The following is a 23,937-nucleotide window of genomic DNA, read 5'->3' as shown; positions in this document are numbered from 1 at the left end:
GAGCAGAACGAGTTTGGACTTGGTAACACGTGGGATTTCTGGTCACTGAAGAGGGGCACCACGGGAGGTGCAGGCTTTAGGGGCGGGAAAGCAAGGGCGAGCTTTACCTCGAACAAGTGAGGTTTGAGGAGCTATTACATGTCCGAATAGAGCTGTCAAAAGCACAGTTGGAGATACGGGTCTGGAGTTCAAGAAAGAAGTTAGAAGGACAAAGATGGTAACTTAGAGGCTCCTGAATGTCCCTTCTACCACAGAGGCACTGAGTACACTGCTATTTATGGAGCAATTGCCTCTGAGAGAAACCCAGAGCCTGGCTGAGTGTTTCCTACAGATCGGGTAACAGAAAACACCCACATCAGAAGGGGTAGGAAAGGCACATCCCCACCATAAACCCCACCCCCAGCGCAGTGCCCTGCAATTGAGGGGACCCCCAACTCCCAGCTTCTCCCTGTGGAGCGAGGGGTCTAAACTGAACAACTCGCACCCCCCTCAACTTTAAGGCTTCCATCCAAGGGGTGAGCTCCAGGTCACTGCGCTCTGAAAGTCAGCAGGGCCTGTGTCCACCAGTCCCACAGGAGTGTGGCAAACGGAACCAGTGGGAGCACCAGCACCCCCTGGGCTACTCCCCAAGGCCCCAGCTCAGAGGTTGCAGGTAGAAATGCCATCTTCCCGCTTCCACTTGCCTGGAAGGGGTTTGGTTGCAGACTTTGCAAAGGGCTGCCTGGGGCCCAGCATCTACTTAGCACACACCCTGGGGCCAGCTGTGACCCTCCCCAGAGCCCTGCCTTCTCCTTCTAGCTCGCTCCAACAGTAAAACCAAGCAAGTCACTGGAAGGAGTTTGTCCACACAACTAGTGCCCCAGCTTTTATAGCTGCCATTCCAGGATTGGGCCCCCAATCACCCAGGTTTGGTAGCCTGCAGGACTTACACTCCCGAGTCCCACAGAGCTGAAACAAAGACGCTGACCACCCCCATCCCCCAACTGCTGCCTTCTTGCGTCTCCTGTTAAGCTCTGTCCTCCCTGGAGAAGGTGACAGCAGGTTGTGTCTTCACGTCTGGTTCTCAAAGCCCTGCTCTCCTCCCTTCTCCACCCCAGTCGGTCTCCCTCCTCCTTGCCCAGTTCTCCACCTCTCTCCTGCACCTCCCTGAGCCTCTTTCCGAATTTCAGGATCTGTCTCAGGTCTGGCTGGGGCTTTGGGCAGGGCTGGGGCTGGGGGTTGTTCTTGTATCCACGTCTGTGTTTTCCCTTCCCAGGAGAATGTCAAAGACAAACCTCGGGCCATTGTGGTGACCCTGTCCTATAGTCTCCCGACCCCCCGGCTCCGGCGACAGGCTCCTGGCCAGGGGCTGCCCCCAGCGGCCCCCATCCTCAATGCCCACCCCCCCAGCACCCAGCGGACGGAGGTGAGCCTGGGTTCCAGCTTAGCCCAGGAAGAGGAGCCGCGACCCCTCGCCAGTGACACGCACTCACAGTGCGCGAGACCCTTTCACCGGTTACCCCGGTATTTCCTCCTGTTTCTAGATGCTGTAACAGGGGGGACCCCAGATGAAACCTGGCCCACGTGACCATGAGTTGCTAGTCGGAGGGGCAGGCAGGCACTCAGGGGCCCAGGGTTGTGGGGCTCTGCCGTCTTCAAATGTGGTCTCCAAGGCCACCTCTATCCCAGCCTGCTGGAGGGGAGCGTGGAGCTCCTTGCATGGGTTTCACGGCCGGTCTGGCAGTGGCGCTCTTCGCTTCGCGTTCTGAGTCTGGGGCTCAGTTACACAGGAGAAAGGCCGAGGAAATATGGCCTTGCTCTGGACTAGCCTGCTAGCCTCTACTGCGACATCGTAATACTCCCATCATTTTGCTGATGAGGCCCCTGGCAAGTGGTTGAGTGACCAGCTCGATATCACACAGCTGGGAAGCCGCAGGTCTTTGAATTGAACACAGGCTGTTTACCCCTGTGATCCTCTACCCCACCTAGGCAAGGCACATTCACCCCCTAGCAATGACCCTCCTCGAATCTCTCCTCAGATCCACTTCCTGAAGCGAGGCTGTGGGGAAGATAAGATGTCTCAGAGCAACCTGCGGCTGGTCCACGCGCGTTTCTGCACCCGCATCAGTGACACCGAGTTTCAGCCTCTGCCCATGTGAGGCGGAGCAAGGGAGCAGGCGGGGTGGGAAGGCAAGAGCTCCAGGATCAGAAGGAAGTCCCCTCAGGAGCGCCAGTCTGCAGGGAGAAAGCGGAAGGCTGGGGGGACCTGCTGATAATTCACAAGTTTGCAGATGAGGGCAGTGGTGGACCCACAGGGGCTCCCCTGGCAAGGAATGACAGGCCTTCACTATATATATACATATATACATATATATATATATATACAAACATACAGTTCACATATCATATATCTCTCTTTATAGTCTTCACGACCCTGTGAGATAGGAATTCTTGTAAATCCCACTTTATAAATGGAAAATGGAGGCCTAGAGAGGTTAGGTTACTTGCCCAAGGTCGGGTAGTGGTGGAGCTGGGACCAGAATGGAGGTCCCCTGACTCCAAGTCTTGATTCTCCTAAGCCTGAGATTTGGGGGACCCAGGCGGGAGGAGAGGGGGCATGCCCTGGGGGAAGGAGGCAGGAGAGGGGGGAGGCCGGGGGAGGTGTTCAGATCTTAGAGTGAGTGGGATCTGACCCTCCAGGGACGCAGATGGGACGACAGCCCTGTTTGCACTGAGTGGGCAGCCAGTCATCGGCCTGGAGCTGAAGGTCAGCAATCTGCCCTCGGACCCAGCCCAGCCCCAGGCCGATGGGGATGACGCTCACGAGGCCCAGCTCCTGGTCACCCTCCCTGCCTCTCTGCACTACTCAGGAGTCTAAGCCCTAGACTCTGCGGTGAGGACCTGGGCAGGGTAGGCGTGGGGTGTTCAGGGGCTCCAGCAACCCAAGCTGACCTCTCCTTCTCTCCCTACTCCAGGAGAAGCCACTGTGCCTGTCCAATGACAACGCCTCCCACGTCGAGTGTGAGCTTGGGAACCCCATGAAGAGAGGCGCCCAGGTTGGCACATCTGCCCTTGTCCCTATCCAGGGGGCTCTCTATCCCCCGATCATTCCTCAAGCCCCTCGCCCTTCTGGACTCTCATCCTGCTCCGTCCTTGCTCCAGGTCACCTTCTACCTCATCCTTAGCACCTCAGGGATCACCATTGAGACCACAGAGCTAGAGGTGGAGCTGCTGTTAGCCACGTAAGGCTGGTGGGGCCAGGGTGGGTGATGGTGGGGGAAGTTGGCTGGAAGTCCACCTAGAAGGGGCTTCACTGTGCTCACCTGACCCCTTGGGGTGGCGTCTGTGCCCGCTGCCCACGCCCGCCCTGCCACACGCCAGGATCAGCGAGCAGGAGCTGCGTCCGGTCTCTGCCCGAGCTCGTGTCTTCATCGAGCTGCCGCTGTCCATCACGGGGTAAGCCCTGCCCAGGGGGGCACCGCCGCCAGAGGGGTGGGCACTGCTACTGCCAAACCCAGGCCTGGGCTCTACCTCACCCTCCATCAGGCCCCAGGCCTCCTGAGCCCCCGTTTTGACCCCTCCTCGCCAGGGTGGCCATTCCCCAGCAGCTCTTCTTCTCCGGCGTGGTGCGGGGTGAGAGTGCCATGCGGTCTGAGCGGGATGTGGGCAGCAAGGTCAAGTACGAGGTCACGGTGAGTGTCCTGGTGAGGCCCCTCCTTCTTGGCACAGAGGAGGGGCTGAGGTCTGCCCCAGGAGCTGTGGCTCTTCTCCCATGTGGCCGCATGGTGGTCTAGCGAGTTCGAGGCCTCGCTCAGCCCCTGGGCCTTGGCTGTGGGCAGGTGTTTGTGCTGGGGCCTCAGATGGCCGTCTCACCTGCTGGTCTGGGGGGCCCATGAGGGCCCAGGGCAGCTGCTCTGCCTAGGGCCTCAGCTGGGGGCCGGGGACTCGGGGGCAGGGCTGCTGTCTCTCTCCCGGACTCTGCCCCGGCGCGGCTGGGGCCTTCCCACACCTCTAGTGGCATCTCTAGGTTTTCCTGGCCTTGGGGCGGGCAGAGACTGGCGCCTGGATCTAGGATCCTAGGTCTTTGTGGAGACTCTGCTCTCCGAGGCCTCCCCGCAGCCCGCGTGCTCTCCATCCCCAGGGATTTAGTGGCCCTCACGCTTGCTTGTGCCCACAGGTCTCCAACCAAGGCCAGTCACTCAACACCCTGGGCTCTGCCTTCCTCAACATCATGTGGCCCCACGAGATTGCCAACGGGAAGTGGCTGCTGTACCCCATGCGGGTCGAGCTGGAGGGCGGGCAGGGGCCCGGGCAGAAGGGGCTCTGTTCCCCCAGGCCCAACGCCCTCTACCTGGTGAGTCTTAGGCCGGGTGGGCAGGGCTGCTGAAGCAGGGTGGGAGGTAGACTTGGGAAAGGATGCTGTGGGCTGGGGGTGTGTGGATAGGTGGGGGGCCCGGAGGAAGGTGGTGGGTAGGAGATGCCATCTCAGGACTGCTGCGTTTGGAGGGACCCTCACTGGGCCCCCTCCCCACCTCAGGATGTGGACAGCAGGGACAGGAGGCGGCGGGAGCTGGGGCAGCCGGAGCAGCCGGAGCCTCGTGAGCAGCCGGAGCCCAGCACGTCCTGGTGGCCAGTGTCCTCTGCTGAGAAGAAGAAAAATGTCACCCTGGTGCGGGCAGGGCAAACTTGGTGCAGCCAGAATGGGGGAGGGGGCGCGTGGTATGATAGAGGATGCGGGTGGTGGGGAGGGAATGGTGCGTCAGGACGGTGGGTGGCGCGTGGGGAGGTGCGATGGTCTGACACCTGGGCAAGTTGACGGGACAGTGCACAACACGCCTGTGAGGCAGCTGCGGACGCCAAAGTCCCACCCCTCCACGCTCACCAGGTGCTTACTCCAGGGCAGGCGCTTACCTATAGCCTTTTCATCTTGTGGATGAAAGATCACGGTTTATAGAGGTGGGATGGTCTTAGCCACCTCTGAGATCTGTTTGTTGTTCTTTTGAATTCTTTTTCGACAAAAAGTCAATTTGCATAAGGAAACCTGCTTGATTTTCACAATGTCAAGGACGCTTTAGGTTTCCGACAGTTCTAATTCATGTGATTTATTGTCTCTCCTTTTTGAGCAGTGTTGCCCCCCTTTTCCTACTTGTGTCACCTAGCTTTGTTCCACAGGCAGACTTACTGAGCAGATTAGCGCATGCTCTGTGCTGTCCCTTGCAGGGCGGTGCTGGCAGGGAGAGTGAGCAGGGGACACAGGTCAGCAGGGTACTTGGTCTGGTGGCAAGTGGGTGAATCTCAGGTGTGGAAGGAAGGGCAATAGAGGCAAGAAGAGTCAAAGAGGCCTTTGCAGGGGGAGGTAAGCGGCGGGGCCAGCTCTGGTGTCAGCTGTCTGGGAGGGAGTTCCACTGTCACACCCCATCCCTCTCGGGGCTTCCTCAGCGTCCCTGCTCCCCTGAGAGCATGACCTGAAGCAAACGAAGGCGCCTCAGGAATAGTAAGAGCTTGTGTCGTCGCTGTTTCCCTGATATGTGGCTAGTCCTGGCCTTCCCCATGTGACTGGTTTCCTCGGAAAGCCCTCCCTTTCTGATAAGAACTTTGAAATGGATTCTTTTACTAAAAATGGCATTTAGACAAATTGACCAAGGATTCTTGAATTGCTCCAAAGTGGCAAAATAAAGGATGATGCAAAGAGTTCAAACACTGTCAAAGCCAGTCTTCTGTATACGAAGTGTGATAAATAGAACATTAATCTTAGGCAAACAGGCCATTAAGTGGGATTGGGCCAAATGGATTTAAGTCAGGCCTGGAAGGAGCAGGGCCTAAGTCCGCTGCCCCCCAGCGGCTCTGGGGCAGCCTCATCCTCCTTCAGTGAGTTTGGGCTTAGCAGAGGAATGCGGCTTTGCCCACTCTGGACCTGGGTTCAAATATCTGCTCCACCTCTTAGCAGCTTTGTTAGCTGTGTGACCTGAGGGAGGTCACCTGGCTTCTTTGAACTTGAATTTCCTAGTTTGAAAGATGGAGATGATGGTAATATGCACATTGCAGGACAGTAGCACATTTAAATGGGGCAAGTACCTCGCAGATAGTAGATGCTCAGTAAATGGGACCGTCATTAGGTAGCAGAAGCGGCACCTGGAGAAGCTGCTCTGCCTGTTGCTGTCCTCCCTGCTCCCCATGCATCTCAACACCGAATAGCCCAGATTTGGGGTAGGCTGCTGTTTTGGACCAAGGGTTAGTTTGGGAAGACTTCCTGGAGGAAGGGGGTTTGAAGCCAAGTAAGGAAAATGGGATAGATATTGAATGAGGAGCCAAGGGAAAGGGGGGCTCAGGGAGGGATGGAGGGAAGGCTCTGGGCAGACTCAGTGTCTGTGTGAGCACGACCGTGAGGGTGCTGGGCCCTGAGCAGCTCCGTGGGGTGGGGCCACGCGGCTCAGAGCCTCTCCTGTCCTTGTCCCCAGGACTGCGCCCAGGGCACGGCCAACTGCATGGTGTTCAGCTGCCCTCTCTACAGTTTTGACCGCGCGGCTGTGCTGCACGTCTGGGGCCGCCTCTGGAACAGCACCTTCCTGGAGGTGAGAGCACGGCCGGGGCACCGGGCTGGGCATCCTCTTCCCCAACAGCCCCTCGGGGACTCACTTCTCCTCCCACCTCCTCTGTGTCCAAATGCAGCACACACAGCCCAAGACAGGAGGAAACACCCTCTTCCATTTACAGCTTCAGAAGCTGGGGGAGGGGGGCCTTAGGCATTCAGGAGGAGGGTCTCCTTCCCTGCTCCCTTAGGAGTACTCAGCTGTGAAGTCCCTGGAGGTGATCGTTCGAGCCAACATCACCGTGAAGTCCTCCATCAAGAACCTGCTGCTCAGAGACGCCTCCACGGTGGTGAGCTGCAGGGCTGGGGAGGAGGGGCCGGGGCTTCTCTTCTCTCCTGACGCTCCCGCCCTCGTTCTGCGAACCCCTCCCTCCCCAGATCCCAGTGATGGTATACTTGGACCCCGTGGCGGTGGTGGCAGAAGGAGTCCCCTGGTGGGTCATCCTCCTGGCTGTCCTGGCCGGGCTGCTGGTGTTGGCGCTACTGGTGTTGCTCATGTGGAAGGTGAGGCCTGGGGAGGGGGAGGCCGGCGGGGGCTGGGCTCCTTGTCAGGCAGGTGGCCTCTCCAGGTGTGGTTCTCTCACCCACACTCCCATTTCTTCAGCAGATCTGCACTGAGCCCTTACCCTGCACGTACCAGGGACCCTGTCGAGCCCTGGAAGGTTCGGAGATAAGGCAGGCGCAGATCTTGTCAGAGGTTTTATAGTCTCGTGGGGGAGGGGAGCCTGTGGTCAAGCACAAGGCAGAGGTACTAAGTCAGGAGAATGCAGGGGGAATTCAAGGGGGGAGAGCTTGAGAGCCGGGGGCCTGGAGCTGGGCCTTAGCAGGTGGGGTAGCAGGGTCTGGATGTGGGGAGGTGAGTGGGTGGGTCTGCGCCTTTCAAAAGGACCATGGGAGGCAAAGCCATGGAGGCAGGGAAATGTGGGCTGATTTAACTAGAGCATGGCAAGTAAGGCTAGGAAGGAAGCTGTGGCCAAGGAAGCCAACCAGTGTGGAGAACTGCCTCCAGGGAACTGTCTCCAGGACTGAACTCGGAACCTGCACATTCCAGGCTCCACGGGGAACCGTGCTCGTACACAGAGTGTAGCCAGAACCACGTTTGCATCTGGGGCTCCACTGAGAGCACATACGAGCACATGTCCGTACAGTCACACCCGTCACCTGCGGTCATCCCCTGAACCATATGCTACATTTGCGGAACCATGCACGCCCTTGGGGCTTTATGGGGAACTGCCCCTCCCCTCCTCCCTGGGACCATAGACCAAGCACATGCTCTGGCAAATGCGTGTCATCAGTGGACCAGGCCTCTGGGCGTCCAGACTGTTGGGAACCTTGCCAGCTCTTTTTAGGGGAGATTGATGCCTGGGAGAAACTGGCTCTCTGCTCCCTGCTCGCATGGAAGGGGGACCGAGCAGAAATGGGGGCCCCCATCTTTCTCCAGTCTTCCCATCCTCCTCCTCTTCTGCTCCCCTCCTCCCTTACATCCCAGTGTGGCTTCTTCCATCGGAGCAGCCAGAGCTCATCTTTTCCCACCGACTATCACCGGGCCCGTCTGGCTGTGCAGCCCTCGGCCATGGAAGCCGGGGGTCCAGGGACTGTGGGGTAATTGTGTGTGAGCATGTGTGTGTGTAAATGTGTGTGTGCGTGTGTGGGGATGTGTGTGTGTGAGTGTGAGATACTCCCAGTAGTCACGGGACCAGGGATGTGCGGGGTGAAGAAATGAGATTGCACGGGGGCCGCGTGAGTTCTAGGAGCTGGGGTGGGAGGGACTTACCAGGGTGAGGTCATGAGGGGGCGTATACACAGCCGGGGGGCACGCACCAGGGTTGGGTGGGCTCCTGGGCTGTGAGCATGTGGGAGTACAGGGAGGTGCCGTGCTTGTCCTCTGGGGGCATGAGTGTGCAGGCCGTCGTGCAAGGAGGTGCCGTGCAGTCTGAGCATGTAGGAGTCTTGGGCCGTCCTGAGTGTGAGCAGTCCTGAGCGTGAGTGTGCACGGGGCACGTTTCCATCTTGGTGTGGAAGGGCCAGCATGTTCATGACTCAGGGAGGGGCCGGGCCATTTTATTCACAGAGGGGAGGGCCCAGCCCGAGGGGGGTGCTCCCAGCGCACGAGCACACAGGCTTGAAGAGGAATTATTCCGGAGCTTCCACGGGTCTCGGAAGCCATGTTTTCCCTCCGAACTCGTTTGTGTTCCTGGGGATGCTATTGGGCCTCTTAAAAGCTTGGGAGGGCGTGGGAACCTTTGGGGTCAGCGGTCCTGATGTTCTACCTTCAAGCCCCTCTTTCAGGTGCCAAGGGAGATGTCCTTGGTCCTGCACCTCAGGCCCTCTCCTGGTCTTTCTCTTGCTGTGAATGAGTACCTGGGGACCCAGCATGGATGGTGGCCCTCATTGGGGCTGCTTGCTGTGCTGGCTGCCGCCCAGCCTGTCTCCTTCCTGCTGCCGTTGGTCCTTTCTGTCTCAGGGACCTTGGAGGCAGGCAGCTGGCTGTGCTGAGCACCTGCCCCAGGGACCTCAGCCCCGCAGGCTCCTCACGTCTGGCCTGGTGTCCTTCCAGATGGGATTCTTCAAGCGAGCGCGGTACCCCGAAGCCGCAGTGCCCCAGTACCACGCGGTGAAGATCCCGCGGGAAGACCGGCAGCAGTTCAAGGAGGAGAAGACGGGCACGATCCTGAGGAACAACTGGGGCAGCCCCCGGCGGGAGGGCCCCGACGCGCACCCCATCCTGGCTGGGGATGGGCAGCCCGAGCTGGGCCCCGATGGCCACCCTGTGCCAAGCACTGCCTAGCCTCCTTTGTCCCAGCTGGCCCTGGGGCCCCCGCCACCCCTTCCCCAGAGACGGCTCCTGGGGGTGAAGAGGGGGGACCCGGTCGCTGGTGTCCCATCAGAATTTGGCAGGATCTGCTTCCTCAGGGCACAGACCTCTACCCCCATGAGGACCACCCCCCAAACATCCCCTTAGGATGCTGTTAGGTGAGAGGGGAAATCAGGGATGGGTCATGGGGGAGGGTGAGGAGGGCAGCGATGTTCTGATGCAAAAGTGGGGAAGGGGACCCTAATCCTTCCCTCTCCCATTCACCCTGTATAATGGAACCCCAAGGACCTGTCTCCCCAAAAGTGCCTTAAGCCCAGAGGGTGGGGAGGAGGTTATGTCGCTGACTCAGGGGCTCTTCCCTCCCTAGCTTCCCCTCTCCTCTGACCTTAGTTGGCTGATCCAATCTAGCAGATTTTGTCTATTTATTAAAAAATACTTGAGGACAAAACCTGGCTCCTTTACTGAGTCTGGCCGCCTCCTGCCCAGGGTCTGCAGGAGAGGGCAGATTTTCTCTGCACGCACACAGCTCAGGACAAAGGTGGTGATGGGAGGGAGTGCTGGGGGCCTGGCACAGACACACGTATCATGACTTGTGTGACCAGGTCCTGGGGCACTTGAGTGTGGTCTCAGAAAGAGGAAAGGGCAGCTGTCCTGGGGTGGTTGGGCAAAAACTGGGAGACCCAGTCCAGGAATTTGCAGCTAGGGGTACGGCAGGGTGTCACTGCTCCCTCCCCGCGGTCAGGGGAGCAATAGCGCTTTTCCACTGAAGAGGGAAGGGTTGGAGAGTCCCCTGGCAGAGGTGGGGGGGAGGGGTGGGGTGGGGGAGGGGTGGTGGGGAGATAGCTTCTCTCTGCCCAGATCCTCTCAGGAGAAGGCAGACTCAGCAGATGGGTGGGATCATTCCGACCGCAGGCAGGATTTGGGGAAGGCTTTCTTCACGGCCTTCCCCATGATGTGCGGCCCAACAGGCAACCACTTGAAGGGAGGGGGCTGTCGTTCCATTTGGAGTTCGGAGAACTGGGCACTTTCCAGATCCTTCCAGGTCTCTCTGGTGAGGCGGCAGCCATCCCCGATGTGTTTCCAGGTGGGCTCTGCAACTTGCTGCCACAGGAAGGCCCAGCTCCCACGCGGCTCAGCCACGTGCTCCCAGAAAAAGAACAATCCTCCCTGGGAGAGAAGAGCGTGTCACTCACCTGCTCCACCCACCGCCTGCCTCTAACCTCACCTCCGTCCCGCCGGCCACGCCTGCCCGAAACCTCTCGGTGAAGAGGGAGGTGCTGGTCTTCAAGTTCGGGGAGCAAACCCGTCCTGCTCCGTGACGCCTCCTGCGCCCCGGCTCCGGCTGCCCGCCCAGAGCGAGTGTGACGAGCCTCCCGTGACTGAGTGGGGACGACTGGTGAGACATTCTCAAAGGGCGGCCAGAAGGACAGCGTAACCGAGGGCAGACAGACGGGCAGGCGGAGAACCTGGAGCAGAGGTCTCACTGGGTACAGAGATGCTTGCCCAGAGCCCCCTCCCGAGAGCCAGACACACGTGTCCTGGACATCTCAGCCAGCATTTCGGGGAAAACTTGCACTGGGCTTCTGATTAAACTGGGGTTCCTCCAGCTCTTCGCTCCTCGCTGTGCCTTCCCTAGGTGATCTCATACACCTCTGTGCTTGGAATTTACCAGCTAAAGCTGGTGACTTCCAAATCTGTATCTCCAGGCTCCCTCTTTTTCTGACTTCCAGATCTGGACTTCCGACTGCCTCTGGGTTCTCTCTGCCTCATGGCACCTCAGACCTGAAGAGTTCAAAACAGGTTTCTCCTGTCTTGCAAAAGGCATTTCCCTCTACCGTCCCTCCCTCCATCAGCTGCTCATGCCAAAAACCTGGAAACCATCCTAAACTCCTTTCTCTCCACACCCAGTTCCCAATCTTACGGATTCTACTTCCCCTGATATCTCTACCTAGAACACTGTCAGTTGCCCCACTCCCTCCAGCCCCTGCTTAATCCCTCGGATCTCAATGTAAACATCCCATCCTTAGGTGTCCTCCCCTCTTCCCCGACTTCACTGGGTGGCTCTCTTGTGGGCTTCCACATCCAGCCGTGTTCACCAGCAGATGGGGGTGGACGGGTGTCAGATGCACTAGTTCACGAGATTCCCTGTCCTGGGTGCCCCGGACACTGGGGTGGCCGCTGCTACATTTGCTGCCCCGCACCCACACCCTTCCCACTCTGCTCACCGGCCTCAGCACTCTGTGGACCTCCTGCAGGACCTTCCTCGGGCTCTGCACTGAGCAGAGCACCAAGGTGCAGACCACCACGTCCATGGAGCCATCGGCCAGCTGCTTCATGTCCTCTCCGAAAGCCACCACAAACCGTTCATACTCGAGATGTCTATTCTCGGCCATACTTTTTGTCAGGAACTTCTCAAAGTTGGGGTTCGGGTCCAGGCAGGTGATCCTGCAGCCAGATGGGTAGAACTGGAAGTTGGCACCAGTGCCGCAGCCCAGCTCCAGCAGGGCCACCTTGCCCGAGGCCCCCGCAAGCCCCTTTATCTGGCTGAAGAGCTCCCGCTTCTTGCCCTCCATCTTGCGGTTGGTCTTGGCCGCCAGCACGGCCATCAGGTAGGGGAAATAGCTCTTGCACAGGGGCTCCCAGAAGCCCAGCAGAGCCATGATGTGCAGGGGCAGGGTCAGGAGCAGCACCAGCAGCTGCAGGAGCCGGACCAGGGCGTCCATGGCAGCCCGGCTGGGAGCGGCGCTTCCCTGGCGCCCGGCCTTTCCGCGCTGCCCGGCCGCTGCAGACGCGCGTCTCTTTTTGCCCCGCGGTAGGACTTTGCTCCCCGTCTCCTACTTGGCAGTTTCCTCCTCGCCGGGTGGAGTGGATCTGTGAAATCCCTCCAGAGGGCACAGGTCCCAAGCCCCCACAAGCTCTTCAGCAGATTTTATGGGAGGCAAAGGAACAGGTGGCATCAGTGTGTCCTGAGTTCGGGGCGCTCTGCCCAGTTGAAGAGGATGGTGTGTGCTGACCATCTCAGAAGGGAGAGAAGGGGGAGGGGGGCTATGTCTCTGATCACAGTTTGCGGGGGCCAAATGCCCAGCAGAGCTGACTCACGCCGGCCCGCCCTGGCCTGATTCGGTCCTCAGGTTCTGCTCGGTTTATGCAAGCTGGAAGTTCTGGTTGGGTGTCACTGGCACACCCCCAGGGCTTTGTAAACAGTAACCTGCCTCTGCCCCAGATACAAGCCAAAAACCGAGAAGAATGTGTCTTAACCAGGGGGTGGGGGTGGGAAGGGTAGGGGTGTGGGGGTGGGAGGGTTGTCACAGGACTTTTCTGCTGGGCAGCGGCACAGGGGCCACTCGGGCTCCAGCAGCACAGTGCAGGAGACGTCTTCCTGAAATAGTTCATCCCCGCCTGACTCAGGGTTTGTCCCCAGACCTCTTCTCTGAGGCCCCCAACGGCCAGGATGGTGACGTCAGTGGGTTTGACCGGTAGGACAGAGGCAGTGGACTTTGAGCTCCCGTCCCAATCAGGGACTTTGTTTAAACTCAGTCCTTCCCCAGAGGTCATCAGTGGCCCTGGAAAATGGTCCTTGTTAGATTTTAGATTGTTATAATCCCCCTCTTGTATAATGCTAATGCATAATGGTGAAGGAAATTTTACTTAAAGAAAATCAACAACTTGGCATTCATTTTATTGCTGAATAGTATCCCATTTTGTGGATATACCACAAATTATATATCCATTCAGCTGTGGATGGGCCTTTGGGTTGTGTCCAGTATTTGTCTATTACAAACAGAGCTGCTACGGTCATTTATATACGCGTCTTTGTGTGGACAAATGTTTGCATCACCTGCTTGTGGAATGGATATTTATTCATTTATTTAAAATGTGTAACTATTCTTTTGTTTTGACTGTGTCATTGAATTTTGTTGTTGTGGTGGTGGTTAGAGACACATAACATAAAACTTACCATCTTCACCATTTTAAGTGTACAATTCAGAGATATTAAAAACATTCACACTATTGTGCAGCCACCACCACTATCCATCCCCGTAACTCTTTTTATCTTGTAAAATGGAAACTCTGTGAAACAGTAACTCTCCATCCTCTCCTCCCAACCCCTGGCAGCCACCATTATACTTTCCATCTTTGTGATTCTGACTGCTCGAAGTACCTCATTTAAGTGGAATGATGCTGTGTTTATCTTCTTGTGACTGGCTTATTTCACTTAGCATAACATCCTCAAGCATTGAAGCATATTGAAGAATTTCTTCCTTTTTAAGGCTGAATAATGTTTTGTTATGTATATACACCACTTTTGCTTACTCATTCATCTATCAGTGGACACTTGGGTCGCGTCCATGCTTTAGCTACCGTCAGTAATGCTGCTCTGCACGTGGGTGTACAAATGTCTCTCTGAGACACTTCTTTCAATTCTTTTAAAGGACATGTACCTAGAAGTGGAATTGTTGGATCATATGGCTTTTTTTTTTTTTTTGGTATTCTATTTTTGATTTTTCTGAGGAACCACCGTACTGTTTTCCACAGCGGCTGTACCATTTTATATTCCTACCAACAGTGAACAAGAATTCTGATTTCTCCACATCTTTGCCAACACTTGTTGTTTCCTGTTTTTTTTTTTTTTGATAGCAGACATCTTGATGGGTTTGAAGTGATATTTCATTGTAGTTTTTTAAAATTTATTTGTTTATTTATTAGTGGGGGAGGTAATTAGGTTTGTTTGTTTATTTATTTGGTGGAGGTACTGGGGATTGAACCTGGGATGCTAAGCAGGCACTCTTACCACTGAGCTACACCCTCCCCTCTCACTGTGGTTTTGATTAGCATTTCCTTAATGCTTACTGATGTTGAGCATCTAGCATCTTTTCATATGCTTATTGGCCATTCGTATACCTTCTCTGGAGAAACGTCTATTCAGGTCTTTTCCCTAGTTTTGAATTGGGTTGTTTATTTATTTATTTATTTATTTATTTATTTATTTATTTTTGGTTTTAGGAGTTTTCCATATATTCTGGTTAATAAGCCGGTAACATTTATGATTTGCCTTTTTACTCTGTGGATAGTGTCATTTGACGTACAAAATTTAAAAAATTTCACCAAGTCCAATTTGCCTATTTTTTCTTTTGTTACCTGTGCTTTCAGTATCTTCCCCAAGAAATCATTGCCAAATCCAACGTCCTGAAGATTTTGTCTTGTGTTTTCCTAAGTTTTATTGAGTTAGGTCTTACATTTAGGTCCTTGATCCATTCTGAGTTAATTTTGTGTGTGTGTGTGTGGAGTTAGGTAAGGGTCTAACTTCATTCTTTGCATGTGGATATCCAATTTTCCCAGCACCATTGGTTGAAAAGACCGCCCTTTCCACATTGAATGGTCTTGGCACCCGTGTCAAAAATCATTTGACCATACAATTGAGGGTATATTTTGGGCCTCTCTACTCTATTCCATTGGTCTATACATCTGTCTTTATTCCAATATTATAGTATTTTTTTCTTTCTTTTAATTGAAGTATAGTTGATTTACAATGTGTTAGTTTCCAGTGTACAGCAAAGTGATTCAGTTATGCATACCTATATATCTAGCTACCTACATATCTATTTCTCTGTCTGCCTATTCTTTTTCAGATTCTTTTCCATTACAGGTTATCACAAGGTAATGAATATAGTTCTCTGTGCTATACACTAGGTCCTTGCTGTTTATCTATTTGATATACAGTAGGGTGTATATGTAAACCCCAAACTCCTAATTTATCCTCCCTCCCTCCCACCCCCATGGAGTTTTGATTACTGTAGCTTTACGGTAGATTTTGAAATCAGGAAGTGAGAGTGTTCCATTTTCAGTTTTTTTTTTTTCAAGATTGTTTTTGCTATTTGGGGTCCCTTGAGATCCCATATGAATTTTAGGTGAGTTTTTCTATTTCTGCAAAAAATATCATTGGGATTTTGCATTGAATCTACAGATCACTTTAGGTTGTGTTACTGACATTTGAACTATGTAAGTCTTCTAATCCATGAATTTGGGATGTATTTCCATTTATTTATATCTAATTTCTTTTGACAAAGTTTTGTAGTTTCATTGTACAAGTCTTTAACTCCCTGGTTAAATTAATTCTTAAGTATTTTATTCTTTTTGATACTGTTGTAAATGGAATTGTTTTCAGATTGCTCATTGTTTGTGTATAGAAATGCAACTGACTTTTGTCACTGCCACTTTGCTGAATTTATTTATTAGTTTTAACAGTTTTTTCCTGGAGGAATCTTTAGGGTTTTCTACATGTAAGATCAGATCATCTGCAAACAGATAATTTTACTTCTTCTTTTCCAATGTGGATGTTTTTAAAGCAGGCTTCCTCTTCTTGTTCCTTATCTTCAAGGAGAAGGTTTCTTTCTTTTACCATTGAGTATGATGCTTGTTGTGAGCATTTTATTAGGATTGTATTAAATATAGTTTAGAGAGAACTGACATAGCTTTTCTTTTTCATTTGTGACATCTTTTTATGCAAGTGTATATTATGTCTCTCCAAGTATTCACATCTTTTGTCCCCTCAGCAGCATTTCAAAGACATTGAACATGTCTTTGTTGATTTTTAGTTATTTTACTTTTTTGGTTAATATAAGAGGGAGTCTGTATCCTCTAATTGGTTGCTATTTGCATATGTGTAACATCCTTTTTGATTTTTGTATATCAATTTTGTACCAAGTCATCTTACTGAATTCTCTCATTGTTTACAATAATCGTTTCTATTTAATTCTTTGGATTTTCTGGGCATAAAATAATCTGTGCAAATAAAGATAATTTCACTTCTTCCTTTCTAATTTTTATATCTTTTCTTTCTTTCTTTCTTTTGCTTACTTGCTTTAACTAATACCTTCAGAATAATGTTAAATAGTAGTATGGATACTAAATTCTTTTTCTTGCTCTTGAGATTAATGGGAATACGTCAGTGCTTTCCCCAGATTATAACTATTTTCTCTTAGCCTTTCACCCGCCTTTTTATACTTTGCACTATATTGCTGGGACTAGGAGTCTGCAAACTACATTTACTTGGCTTTCATCCTTGTGAGTTCTGCCAATGGTAAGCATTTGAGGGAGATCAGACTGTGGGAAGCACAGGGCACCTTCCTGCTTCCAGCTGGACAGTGTGGCAGTTGCTGGTAGTGGCGGTTCTGTAGCAGCAGTGAAGTTGGGTGAGTCAAGGCTCTATCAGCCTGACCCAAAGGCTGCAGTTTTTCAGCAATTCCAGCTCTGCCCTCTTTGGCAGATGGAGAACACATGACAGTGTTGACGACAGGACAGCAGCGGGGGTTTGTGGGATCCAGCTCAGGGCTGTATGCAGCTGGTGATCTGTATTTCGTTTATGCAGTGGTCAGTTTATGTTCACTTGGGTTGCTACCACTTTTTGGGTATTATGAACAGTGCTGCTATGAATTCTAATCTTAGTTTTATCTTCTCTCTCTCCTAAGTCATCAATCTCTACCTCTTCATGGATCTTTCAGCATACTAATATGCTCTCACATATGTCAGGTTAACAAAAACTCAACTCTCGGGGGGAGGGTACAGCTCAGTGGTAGAGCACATGCTTAGCGTGCACCAGGTCCTGGGTTCAGTCCCCAGTACCTCCATTAAAAACAAACAAACAAACAAACCTAATTACCTCCCCACCCCCACCAAATTGAAATTAACTCACTTAAAAAAACCTTCAACTCTCTCTTGACTCCACATCTCCCTTTGGCTACCAGCTCATTTTGTAGGTTGACGTCGGAGTCATACTTGCAGTCTCTACTCATGTTATCTCAGTTTCCTCGCCTCCCATGTACTTTTCCTCTCCCCGCAATCCATTGCTCTAATAAAAACTGTTCTCATCAAGACTGTCAGTGATCTCCACATCGCCAGATCTAGTGGCTGTTCCCTGTTCTTGTCTTATTTGACCCCTTAACAGCTTCAGAAATGCTGGCTAATACTTCCCCCTTGGAAGTCCCATCTAGGCTACCCCAACAACACAGTCTTCTTCTTTCCACACCATTCCCCTGGCGTTCCCTCTCAGACTCCCCACCACCCCTCCCTTTAAAGGTCTTTCTCATCTACTCAACCCTCTAAATTTTGTTTTCTTTGCATTTAACAATTTTGTCTATGTTTCAAAATCTGCTGTTTTTGCTAGTGAGTTCGCTCCACGATGCCAGGGAGCACATTTTCCTCCTCGTTGCTGTGTCCTTGGGGCCATTTCCAGTTTCTGTCTCAGGGACCAGTCAACATAGCTTTATTGGATGGATGAATAAAAAGTCCATATCGTTGAGGGCCTGATATGCCGACCCAATGGATTTGGATCTTTTCCTACAGGCGATGGGAACCAGTCATATGGTCTGATTGGCTTGTTGGAAACATCTGACAACTGATTTAAGGAAAAAAGACTGGAGGCTGGGACACCAGTTGAGTGATAATTTGTCATACTCTGATGACGGGATGGAACACCTATGGAACAATGGTGGTGGGGACAGACAGGAAGAGATTTATCTCAGAGGTGTTAAGAAGGTAGCACTGATAATTACTTTTTTCATTAAAAAATTTTTGTTAAAATATGCATAACACAAAAGTAACCATTAAAACCATTTTAAAGTGTATAGTTCAGTGGCATTGAGTTCATTCCCATTGTGCAACCATCACCGTCATCCACCTCCAGAACTTTGTGCTCTTCCCACCTGAGAGTCTGTACCTATTAAACATTAACTCCCCAGTAGCCTTCGGCAACCACCAAGCGTTTATAATTCTTAGCAGATTACTTTAAGGCTTCTAACTTGGGTCACTGGATTCAATTTATCAGAATAAGAGATTTTTTTTTTGAAAGATGGTGAATTTGGTTTTGGCATGCTGGAGGTGATCTGTCCAGTGAACAGTTAAATATAGGAATTTGGAACTTCGAAGAACATTTTAGGCTGGAGATTTGAGACTCATTAGCTTAGAGGTTGGGTTTGGTCCTGAACTCTGAACAAGCAAGCCTTCTTGTCCTCTCTGACTTGGGTGGAAACAGAAAATACCCCAAGCCAAGCACTGGGAGCCCTTTGCCCTGTGCTTTCCCCCCACTGCCATGCAATAAAGCACTAGATCTTGCCATGCATTTCCAAATGCCTTCTAAATAGATCTTTTCTTTTTTTTGGTGGAGGTACTGGGGATTGAACCCAGGCCTCGTGCATGCTAAGCACCCGCTCTGCCATTAGGCTATATCCTCCCCCGTCTCATCTTTCTCAGCCCAGCCACTAGTGCTTTAGTTCAGGCCCAGGTCATCTGGTTTCTGGACTCTGAAAAAAGCTTCCTAATGGGTCCCTTTGTTTCTAGTTTTGGCACCTTTAAGTCCATTCTCCACACAGTCCCCAAACATGCTTTACCTAAAACCCAAACATGATCATGCCACACCTTTATTTAAAAATCGGAGTTGTTTCCTCGTTGTCCACAGGATGAAGCCCAAGCTCCTTAGTGTGGCCGACAAGGCCCTGTGTGACTGGCTCCCGGTGGAAACCTCAGCCTCTCCTCCGAGGCTTCCCCCCTTGCTGACTGCGGTCCGCCAGCCCGCAGCGTGCACGGCTCCGTCCTCCCCGGCTGTTTCACGCCGGAGCCTGTGCCAGGCAGGGCCCCTGCACCTCACTTGGCTCACTCCTGGCCTTTGTTAGATTCAGCTCAGGCTCTTCGGTGCCCAGAGAGGCTTTCCTGATGACTCCCTGACCTGATGGGCTCTAGGCCTCTTCTCCCTCACACTATATACAGGCACTATATTCACACTACATTGTGCGGAAATAACCTGTTTACGTATCTGTCTCCCTTAATGGCCCGTTGAGCACAGGGACCATGTCTTATATCTTCCTCTAGCCCCAAGACAGGAATAATCAATAATGTCTGCAGAATGGATGAATGCCGTAAAGGAACCAGGTGCCTGAGCAGTAAACGAAACACACCTGTAGGAAACTATTAAGTGAAATGCAAAGCAGAATTGCATGTGATTAGCGCCAAGTATGCAGGGACAGGCTCCAGACTCTGTGGGCGGGAGCGTTCTGTGAGGGAATGACTCCCTCCCCTTGGTGGAGATTAGGGCTCTTATTACTATGAAGTGGGTTTTTTTTTTCTTTCAATTTTGCAAAACTGTAGTAATTAGTATTCTGGAATCTTTCTCCTCAAAGTGTGTTCCCTGGACCAGTGATGTTGGCTTCGCCTGGGCATTTGTTAGAAATGCAAGGTCTTGGGTCCCACCCCAGAGCTGCTGAATCTGAATCTGCATTTTGAGCAAGACCCCAGGTCATTCATATGTGCAGCCATGTCTGAGATGCTCTCTCTGGAGAAACCATTTTGTTGGCTGGAGCTCCACTAGATGGAGTTGTGAGCTCAGGGTCCTTGGTCCCTCTCGTTCCTCTGGGAGGCAGTGCTCTGTGGGGCTGGCTGGAGGTTCCAGGGCCTGACTTCAAGGGGTGGGTGGTGGCAAAGGACTCAATCTAGCAGCTGTGCCCAGGTAGGCAGGTCTGCAGACGCAGCCCCTCACAGGCAGGGTCAAGCAGGAGCTGCCGGGAGCCTGGGACTGGCTTTGGCTGTATCAGCCCAAACGGAGTCCAGCAGGATCAGGCAGGGGCAGTGCAGCAGGAGGTGGACCTGGATGGAACTGGTAGGCGAGACAGGCAGAGGCCTGGTCAGTGAGCGTGGGTCAAGGCTGGAGGATCAGATGAGACAGTTCCTGGGACTGGGGCAGGGGCTGGGGTCGGGCCCTCAGCTTCAGGAATGGGGCGAGGCTCGGGGCTGGGGTAAAGGTCAGAATGTCTGGCGTAAACATCGTTCCTGGTGATCCGAGGCAGCCTTTTCACCGTCTGAAGGCGCAGCTGCTCTGAAACGCCTGCTCTGCGCCGCAGCTGGCCGGCTTTCACCTTAGGCCTCCTCCGGTCCCAAGGACACTTGCAAGGAGCGGGGAGGGGAGGGAAAGAAGAGCACGTGTCCTCCAGTGACCCAACGTGCCCTTCCTGATCCGTAGGTTTGTTGTGTGACCTCTGCATGCACCCTCTTATGTTCAGATGCGGTGTTTGGTATTTCACAGCAAAAGTAATGGAAGCCACTGGATATGAGTTAAAATGCCAGCTATGACATGTGTTAAAATGTACTGAGATCTCTTTTTCCCTTCTGTCCGGGAGGAGTGTTGTGGATTGAAATTTGAAGGTGGCACCTGACCTGGGAGGGGCTGAGGAGCCCAGCAGAGTGAATGTGGGCTTGGGAAGAAGGCACGTGTTCCTTAGGACAGTTATGTTAGGGTTATCATTTTTCAAGGAATAGCATCAAAATCTTAATATTAGGGACAATATGTATTTTTTTAGGAAAAAACTTTACTTTTTATTAAAATATAATCTTTAAAAAATTTTATTATAGTATAATTGATTTACAAATAATACTGTGTTTTATGTGTACAGGAAAGTGATTCAGTTATATGTATTTTATGTATATATGTACATTTTTTCAGATTATTTTCTATCATATGTTATTCTAAGATATTGAATATAGTTCCCTGGGCTGTACAGTAAGTCTTTGTTGCTTAACTATTTTATGCATAATTTGATCTGTTAATCCCATACTATTAATTTATCCCTCCCCCTCTCCCTTTTGCCTTTGGTAACGATGTTTGCTTTCTGTGTCTGTGAGTCTCTTTCTGTTTTGTATATATATTTGTTTGTATAATTTTTTGGAAGCCACATGTAAGTGATATATAATATTTGTCTTTCTCTGTTTGACTTATTTCACTTAGTATGATAATCTCTAGGTCTATCAATGTTGCTGCAAAGGGCAATATTTCATTTTTTATGGCTGAGTAGTGTTCCATTAATTATATAATGAACATTGGGGTGCTTGCATCTTTTTGAATTAGAGTTTTTGTCCTTTCCAGATTCATGCCCAGGAATGGGATTGCTAGATCACATGGTAGCTCTATTTTTATTTTTTTAAAGAAAGCTCCATGCTGTTTTCCATAGTGGCTGCACCAATTTACATTCCCATTAACAGTGTAGGAATCTCCACACCCTCTCTAGCATTTATTATTTGTAAAATTTTTAACGATGGCCATTCTGACAGGTGTGAGGGGTGATAATTCATTACAGTTTTGGTTTGCATTTCTCTAGTAATTATTGATGTTAAGCATCTTTTTATGTTCCTGTTGGCCATGTATATATCTTCTTTGGAGAAACGTCTATTTAGGTCTTCTGCTTGTGTTTTCATTGGGTTGTTCTTTTGAAATTGAATTGTATGAACTGTTTGTATATTTAAGCCTTTGTGGGTCACATCTGTTTGGGTTTTTGTTGTTGTTGTTGTCGTTGGGGGACGTATTTAGGTTTATTTATTTATTTATTCTTAGAGGAGGTACTGGGGATTGAACCCAGGACCTCATGTGTGTTAAGCATGTGCTCTACCACTTGAGCTACACCTTCTCCCCCTGGGTCGCATCGTTTGCAAATATTTTCTCCCATTCCATAGGTTGACTTTTCATTTTGTGGATGGTTTCCTTTGCTGTGCAAAAGCTTTTAAGTTTGATTAAATCCATTTGTTTGATCTAAGAAAATACTGCTATGATTTACTGTCTCAGAATGTTTTGCCTACGTTCTCTTTTAGGAGTTTTATGGTGTCATGTCAGATTTAAGTCTTCAGTCCATTTTGAGTTTATTTTTGTATATGGTGTGAGGGAGTGTTCCAACTTCAGTGATTTACATGCGACCGTCCAGCTTTCCCTACGCCACTTGCTGAAGAGACTGTCTTTTTTCCATTGCAGTATATGTTTTCTCAATATGAAATCAGAATTTATGGACTTGGGAGAAAAATTAATCCCTGCTATGGTGAGACGTACTGGCTTTTTAGATAACTTGTGGGGAAGCTGGCTACAGCACACAGCATCTACTCCGTTTATGAAATCAGAGAGCTCCTCTCCACTTTGGTTCTGATAAATTCTGGACAGAGGAAAACTTCTATTAGCTTTTGGCTAAAATCTGAAGCTTGAACATGGGTTAATAAAGAAGGCTCCACAAGAAACCCTTTCTATCTTAAGATCTAGGTCTACAAGGGCTCCTTTGCTCGTGTGATGTAGGGAAATGAGTTATTTAGATAAAGCAGCACGTCTAGTCCTTTTATTCTTGACTGCTCTGTCATAGTTCCCTGGCCAGACAGGAAGGAATGGTGCAGATCTCCACTGTGGCACCGGGAGTGACTTCTTCCCCTGGGGAGGCCTGGGGGAGGGCAGGAGGATGCTGGCAGGGGCTGAGATACGGCCGTGGGTGGGGAGGACGCACTTGTCCCCACCTCCGTGGGTCTGCTGGGAGGAGCCACCACTCTGATCTACTGAGCTGCAGGTGCTCTCCTGGCAAGAGAGACCTTGAGGTTGATTTATCCGAATTCTTGTTCCTTTCCTCCCATGGGAGCAAAGAAATCCCCAGCAGGACAGAAAAGAAGGGTCGTGTTACTCCGGCAACTGGGAGAGCTTTTTGACCTGGGCTTTGCATTCGTGACGGGCTCAGTTGTAGACTGCTGTTACAGCTAAACAAGGTCGCCGTGTCTTTGTTTTCACTGGCTATATTCAAAGTTTGGGTTGGTTAAAAAAATACCTAAAATACAACAACATTTTAGTAACTCTGTTCTGGCATTTCTTCATTTCCTAATATACCCACGGTCTGAAAAGTGAGAGAAGACTAGTCCTCTGTCACCCTCGGGGTGGCCTTGCCTGCCACACGCAGGTTGTAGACAGAAAGTGCAATCAGTTGTGACAATTGTAGAAAGTTAATTTCTGGTTCTGTATGTTCTGAACCACTGTCAAATTTGCATTTCCTTTTACAAGAAAGGCACTAAAAACAATGGAAAAACGTATTCATATCACAAAAACTTGTGACCTCACTCCTCACCCAAGCAGCGCCAGTCCTGCTTGGCTCCTGAGGCGGCCCCAGAGAGCTGACCCCCAGAGAGCTGTCACGGGTTGACCTTTCTGGGAGATCCCCGGAAAAGCCCCACTCACACGGCTTGTCCTCGTTTGGTCAGTGAGGAGAGCCCTATCCTCAGGGCACTGGTCAAACAGTCAGCGACATTCGTGCTCAGGGATGCACACCCCTCACTTCTGGGGGAACTGAGGCTGCGCGTGAGCAGAAGGGAGAGTTAAGGCAGAGCTGGAAGCTGCTCCAGCCCACGGAACAGCCCCTCGGAAGGGCTGGGACACGTAATGGTCAGAGGCATGTAAGGAAATCGCTCTTCAATTATTAGCTGACTCCTAAGCTACCAAGTGGCCTCACATGGCACAGAATACAGACTTTATAGAATTACTTCTGGAAAGTCACAAACAAATGAACAGCAGCAGCAGCAGCAACACACGGCAACACTAATCCTTGAGGGGATGACAATCTGAGTTCCAGGGCTGCTGTATATATTATTTAAAATGTCGAGTTTAACAAAATATTGTGAGACATGCAAAAAAACCGGCCCATATACAGGGGAAAAAATAGCGATCAAAGGATGTTCCCCTGGAAGGCCAAACGTGGACTTTCTAGACAGAGAGCACTCC

General features: G+C 51.2%; 1 protein-coding gene, 1 long non-coding RNA gene and 1 pseudogene across 3 annotated transcripts in view; 2 read left to right on the top strand and 1 right to left on the bottom strand.

Annotated features, from left to right (window-relative positions):
* Positions 1 to 658: 658 nt before the first annotated feature.
* LOC141579488 (integrin alpha-7-like) lies at positions 659 to 10,075 on the top strand (annotated as a pseudogene).
* On the bottom strand, positions 9,789 to 12,592 carry LOC141573324 (thiol S-methyltransferase TMT1B-like). Of its 2 annotated transcripts, XM_074374662.1 has the most exons (3): positions 11,609 to 12,592; positions 10,640 to 10,849; positions 9,789 to 10,550 (listed from the first exon to the last, which is right to left on the bottom strand). In XM_074374662.1, exons 1-3 carry the CDS (start codon positions 12,104 to 12,106, stop codon positions 10,281 to 10,283), a joined length of 978 nt encoding a protein of 325 aa, XP_074230763.1. In that variant the 5' UTR covers positions 12,107 to 12,592; the 3' UTR covers positions 9,789 to 10,280. The 2 variants fall into 2 exon arrangements, with proteins under 2 accessions (XP_074230763.1, XP_074230764.1); XM_074374663.1 differs by lacking the exon at positions 10,640 to 10,849 and having other exon boundaries at positions 11,609 to 12,532.
* LOC141579355 (uncharacterized) overlaps positions 10,645 to 23,937 on the top strand; it is a 36,170-nt gene continuing 22,877 nt past the window's right edge. The window contains exon 1 of the long non-coding RNA XR_012510550.1: positions 10,645 to 10,779. This is a non-coding gene — a long non-coding RNA (uncharacterized LOC141579355). The remainder of the gene's footprint in view (positions 10,780 to 23,937) is intronic.

The sequence above is a fragment of the Camelus bactrianus genome, chromosome 12 (assembly GCF_048773025.1).
Source record: "Camelus bactrianus isolate YW-2024 breed Bactrian camel chromosome 12, ASM4877302v1, whole genome shotgun sequence".
NCBI lineage: Eukaryota > Metazoa > Chordata > Mammalia > Artiodactyla > Camelidae > Camelus > Camelus bactrianus.
This window is presented reverse-complemented; position numbering and strand designations above follow the sequence as displayed.